Source organism: Medicago sativa, chromosome 7, assembly GCF_051527215.1.
Source record: "Medicago sativa cultivar Bolivia chromosome 7, Bolivia_mono, whole genome shotgun sequence".
In the NCBI taxonomy this organism is placed as follows: Eukaryota; Viridiplantae; Streptophyta; class Magnoliopsida; order Fabales; family Fabaceae; genus Medicago; species Medicago sativa.
This window is the reverse complement of record NC_140755.1, coordinates 91943215-91949082: the sequence shown is the minus strand read 5'-3', so window position 1 is coordinate 91949082 and position 5868 is coordinate 91943215. Positions and strand designations below refer to the sequence as shown.

Genomic DNA, 5868 nt, shown 5'->3' with positions numbered 1-5868 from the left:
GAAGTTTGGTGTTTGATATCAAGTAGTGGAAGCAAAATTAGATCTGAAAAACAGCCTTGGTTAAGTGGTCAAAATGCTTGGATGGAACCTAAATGTTGCGAGATCGAATCTCCAGAAAGGATCGAATCTCCAGAAAGACCTTTTTCATAAAGATTTTTTAAAACTCTCAAAAAAGGTGGGATTAGGTTAAACAGTGGCGGGATTAGGGTTAATCAGCACTGTTTAACATTTATATATATTAAGATTAAGATTAAGATTAAGATTATCTTTCTATGTACGAGTGTTTTATTATTAAAAAAACCAAGAGTGTCAAGGGAAGGGAATTAAATTACCAATAATAATGCTAATAAGCTTTCATATTTTTTAATTAAGCTCTATCTTTTTTTAATCGGTGTGAGATCTTGTTTTTCCGATACACTTCCTTATGTCCAACACTATTGGTTTAGTGTGACTGTTTCGCGGTGCGGTTTGGTTCGGTTTTGAAGCTAAAAGTCATTTGAACCGTAAGATAAATAAGTATGCTAATTGATTTGATTCGGTTAACTTTTAAACTAAAATTCGAACCAAACCAATGCAGTTTGGATTAGATTGGCTGGTGCGGTTTTTTTAAACAATAATTTTTTTTGCTTTCAACGTTAAAATCAAATTAAAAAGTTAAAACATAACATATTTTCAGTAATGTTTTAAATTTCATCCAACATTACACCATCCAACAATGTTCCCAACTACGTACACAAAAAGTAATCATATTTTGTAAGAAATACAAAAGACTAAAATTTTAATCATTCTCTAAGAGTTGAAATAGAACATAAATACCTTTTTAAAAGAAAAAGCAAAGAAGAAACTTAACAAGAGAGAAAAATACGTCATTTTATTAAAATTTCCATTGAATTTCTATGAGTATTGGTTTAGATGATATATATTTATTTAGTGTTCTTCTTATAAAGCGGTTTGGTTTGGTTTGGTTGGTAAAATCGAAACCGCAAACCGAACCAAACCATGCGGTTGAGTAAAAAAATGATTTGAATACATCTGAATCAAATGCGATTTTTTGCGGTTTCAATTTAGATTGGTTCGATTTACGATTTTTTTTTTGGATTGGTTCGGTTTAGAACACCCTAGTGTGTGTGTGTGTGTGTGTGTGTGTATATATATGATGGGTGATATGAAAGGATAGACTCTCAAATCATATTACAATTCTTGATAAAATTTATAATCGAGGGAAAAATATATAAAAGTGAAATGAAAATAATATGATTATGTGAAAATTGTTACACTAAGACTTATATAATCAACTAGATCACCCTTAAAAAAAAAAAGACAATTGGACCAACTAAATCATAATTAATCAAACAACTGGGGAAACTAACTTTTGCATATTTAATACAAGAAATATTTCTTTGTTTGAGGCCATTTGTACTGAATTTAAGAATGAACATAGGACAGAGACATGAACTTTGGGTCCTATAGTAGTGTCATGTCAAAATCAATATCATGTCATCTTCAAGATAAGTTAAATGTAAACACCAAGCGAAATCACAAAGAAAGAAGAGTAAAAAAAAAGTGAAAACACAAGAAGTGGAAAACAAAAATATGGCAGATTCCTTATTTGTTTTCTATTAGTTAGGTCATGCAAAATGGACAATACATAACTTTAGGTGGGTAGTAATAGACAAACTTCTAAAATCAAATTGCCCGTCCTTAAATAGACCAAAAAGCTCATAAGGAAAAGCTACCAACCTTGCATGATTCCAACATAAAAGCTTAACAACACAAGTATAGTTCTTCTTTCCAGCATCATGGAAATGGTTGAAGAAAAAGGCCATGCAAGTGGGAAAGAAGATTACACTCAAGATGGTACAGTAGACCTAAAAGGTAGACCTGTTTTAAGATCAAAGACTGGACGATGGAAAGCCTGCTCCTTCATAGTAGGTAAAGTGAAGCGTTTTTTGGCTTCGTGCATATTTGTATACACTATACACTATGAGATTGGTGGAATCACATTGCGCCTCTACAATTTTGGCGAATGAGATATACTTTAGAATTTTGACAAAAATTATAGTGCACTGTGGTTTGTATTAGAGATACATAGTTTAGTTACAAGGAGCACTAGTCAATTAGTATATATAGGTGTAACCCTAATATTTTCATTTTTTTTAGACACCCTAATATTTTTCTCTTTTTTCCATTTTATTGTTTTCATACATAGCAACATGAATGAATTATTATTATTATTATCATGCATTTTTGTGTAATTTATAGGGTATGAAGTGTTTGAGAGAATGGCTTACTACGGGATAGCATCAAACTTAGTGATTTATCTAACAAATAAGCTTCATCAGGGTACCGTGGAAGCTTCAAACAACGTTAGCAACTGGGCAGGTTCGGTGTGGATGATGCCACTTGTAGGAGCTTACATAGCCGATGCTTATTTTGGCCGCTATTGGACCTTTGTTATTGCATCATGCATTTATCTCTTGGTATGTAATGATATTTATTCTCATTATTCGAGTATATGCTACTTAGTAGCAGGTAAAATTATTGGATGAACATTATGATTGGGATGGGATGGGGAAGTCCATAAACAAGACCATATGTAATATTAAGACAAGCAACTAACATAAATTCACAGTAGTAAATTTTACACATATCATACCCAAAACTTGACAATGAGTATATCCTAGCTGAATCCAAACCATATAGGCTCACTTACATTTAGATTTTCTAACATGCTCTCACACAAGGAAAGGAATACAGTTCATGATCATGCAATCACTTGGGACTGTATGACTTGACTTGAATTAGGACTTTTCTAACCTAGTTTAAGCCTATTTGCTAAATAAGCTAGGCCTTTTGTTTCAAATAGAAGCTGCAATTACAGATGTGACTGTGGTTGCAGCCACTGCCACTGCAATTGCGAACATTGTGATTGTTGTGATGTGTATTGTGGAAATGTGGCATGAACTTATGCTGTTTATACATTGCGTATCTCACTGATTCACCTTCAAATAACCACACTATTGCTCACCCCTCCCACATCCCACAAATTCTTTATCTCCAACTCACTATTATCTTAAAATATCACCGCCCTTCGCATAAGAACTTCTGAATCTTAAAATATCTCCAACTCATTTAGTGTGTTATTTATATGATTAAAAACAGACTTACCATTCTTTTGTTTGGCCAGGGAATGTGTTTGTTGACTCTAGCTGTTTCAGTAACATCTTTGAGGCCATCAGAATGTGCACAAGGAGTTGCAGACCAAAATTGCCCGAGAGCGTCACCATTGCAAAGGGGCATTTTCTTCCTTGCCCTGTACATCATTGCTGTAGGAACAGGAGGAACTAAGCCTAACATTTCTACAATGGGAGCAGAACAATTTGACGAGTTCGAGCCCAAAGAGAGGACCTATAAACTATCCTTCTTCAATTGGTGGTTTTTCAGTATTTTTCTGGGTACCCTATTCTCCAACACTTTTGTAATCTACATACAAGACAGAGTGGGTTGGGCCGTAGGATATGGCCTTCCTACCGCTGGACTTGCGGTTTCAGTATTGGTGTTTCTGGTAGGAACTCCATTGTATAGGCATAAGTTGTCCTCAGGCAGCCCGATAACTAGAATGCTACAAGTCTTTGTGGCAGCTATGAGAAAGTGGATGACACGGGTCCCAGAAGATCCGAAAGAGCTACATGAGTTAAGCATAGAAGAGTATGGATGCAACGGGAGAAATAGAATTGATCGCAGCTCTTCCTTGAGGTTAGGTCTAATTGAGTTATATCCTTTCAAATTTCACCATCTTTTTTCCATGTAGCCGACCCCACTTAGTGGGATAACGCTTGGTTGTTGTTGTAAAGATTGGGTATTATATCATTTAATTTGCATGCATGACTTCTTATATGCTTGTAGTTTCCTTGACAAAGCGGCTACAAAGACAGGCCAAACTTCACCATGGATGCTTTGTACAGTGACACAAGTTGAGGAAACCAAACAAATGACAAAAATGATTCCGATTTTGATTACAACACTTATCCCTAGCACATTGATAGTTCAATCAACCACACTCTTCATTAAACAAGGAACCACGCTAGACAGAAGAATGGGACCGCATTTTGATTTCCCTCCAGCCTGCCTCACATCATTTAAAACTATCTTCATGCTCATAAGCATTGTAGTCTATGACCTTGCTTTTGTGCCAATAATCCGGCGATACACAAAGAACCCCAGAGGAATCACACTGTTGCAGAGATTAGGAATTGGCCTAGTGTTGCACATCGCTATAATGGTCACTGCATGCTTGGCTGAAAGGAAGAGACTCAGTGTTGCAAGAGAAAACAACCTCTTTGGCCGGCATGATACGATTCCCCTCACTATTTTTATTCTCCTTCCTCAGTTTGCCTTGGGAGGGATTGCTAATACCTTTGTGGAAATTGCCAAGTTAGAGTTCTTCTATGATCAAGCACCAGAAGGCATGAAAAGTCTCGGAACATCATATTTTACCACCAGCCTGGGTTTAGGAAGTTTTCTAAGTACTTTCCTTCTTTCAGTTGTTGCTAATATTACCCAGAGACATGGTCACAAAGGTTGGGTTTTGGATAACCTAAACATCTCCCGGTTAGATAATTATTATATGTTCATGGCAGTATTAAGCTTACTCAACTTCCTTGGCTTTCTAGTTGTTGCGAAGTTATTTGTATATAACGTTGATGTCAGACAAGACAAATCAAGTTTGGAGATGAACCCAACTTCATCTCAGAATAGTCCCAGAATAAGCAAAAGCACTCCACAACAAGATGCCAACTCGTGAAAAATACGACCATGACTCCTTCCTTCTATTCGCCTTTCAGAAAATAAATAGCTGCAGATTTGTCTTGCCGTGGTTCATCTCTAGCAATTCCCATTTTCACGATTAAATTTGAATGCAGCGGTCTTTCCTTGTTTAGAAACATTAACATGGTCATAGAGAGTTTCACATCAATGATAAAGAACCTCTACGGAGAAAAACTATGTATGTAATTCCTAGAAAACCTTCAGCCATTATATGCTAAAGAAACCACCATATGCTAGAATATCTTCCATGTATGATGTACGTAATTCGATAATTACAGCTAAAGAGGCAAAATATTTATTAAAAAAAAACAAATGCAGAATCAATTCTGATAACTCTTGAAGTTAGGCAGGGGAGAAAATAATAATTAAAGTTTATCAGATGCACTTGGGTAAGAGACTTCTTATGATCTAATCTCAGAATGTTTATGATCTAGTTAATTCAAAACATTAACAACCTAGATAACAACTGACAAGTATATTCCATGCCATGTCACTAGTACATGATGAAGTGGAAGCATACATGATGAAGCGACGAGTGAAAGTGCATGACTCAGGGGACGGCGTCTTGGCGTCTGACTAACCAGAAAATTCTGCTTTTTTGAAGTTTGTTTCGTCAAAAAATCTCGCCGTAAAATTTCCTAATTATGGTGGCAAACAATGTGGAGGCTAGAGATGAAAGACTGAAAACCAATAGTTGCAGCTGCCGGAAACTGAACTGTAGTGTAGAATATAGTTTACTTTAATTTTTTATTTTATTAAAACAATTACTAGTGACTTAGTTATTTTATTCTCACTTTTCTATATCAGATGTTAAAAAAGTTTCACTTTCCTTTTTTATCTAATTTTTCTATTAAATTCTTCCACGTTTAAAATTATGAAACAGTTGCAAGCAATCAAGCATATTCTGTAAATGTGTGCTTGCCGGCTGCACAGTGCATATGATATAATCTACATGATGTTGTTCCAATTAATAGTAACATCTGCATATGGATACTAGTACCTATCTATTTAGCATAAAAAATGCTTTCGGCAATTACAACT

The 5868-nt window shown here is 35.3% G+C and overlaps 1 protein-coding gene across 3 annotated transcripts; it reads left to right on the top strand.

Moving 5' to 3' along the window:
* The first annotated feature begins 1545 nt into the window (after positions 1-1545).
* Positions 1546-5656, top strand: LOC146910257 (protein NRT1/ PTR FAMILY 5.2-like). Of its 3 annotated transcripts, XR_015017567.1 has the most exons (5): positions 1546-1932; positions 2263-2480; positions 3188-3756; positions 3907-5216; positions 5325-5656. XR_015017567.1 is itself a non-coding variant. In XM_085722831.1 (4 exons), exons 1-4 carry the CDS (start codon positions 1800-1802, stop codon positions 4802-4804), a joined length of 1818 nt encoding a protein of 605 aa, XP_085578957.1. In that variant the 5' UTR covers positions 1546-1799; the 3' UTR covers positions 4805-5656. The 3 variants fall into 3 exon arrangements, 2 of the variants coding, with proteins under 2 accessions (XP_085578957.1, XP_085578958.1); XM_085722831.1 differs by having other exon boundaries at positions 3907-5656; XM_085722832.1 differs by having other exon boundaries at positions 1816-1932; positions 2343-2480; positions 3907-5656.
* Positions 5657-5868: the final 212 nt, after the last annotated feature.

What these genes read in the sequence shown, in the direction of transcription:
- LOC146910257 (XM_085722831.1), top strand. Translation starts at nt 1,800, where the DNA reads ATGGAAATGGTTGAAGAAAAAGGCCATGCAAGTGGGAAAGAAGATTAC. An exon ending in AGCCTGCTCCTTCATAGTAG is followed by an intron (nt 1,933 to 2,262) that starts GTAAAGTGAAGC and finishes TGTAATTTATAG; the next exon opens with GGTATGAAGTGTTTGAGAGA. An exon ending in CATCATGCATTTATCTCTTG is followed by an intron (nt 2,481 to 3,187) that starts GTATGTAATGAT and finishes TTGTTTGGCCAG; the next exon opens with GGAATGTGTTTGTTGACTCT.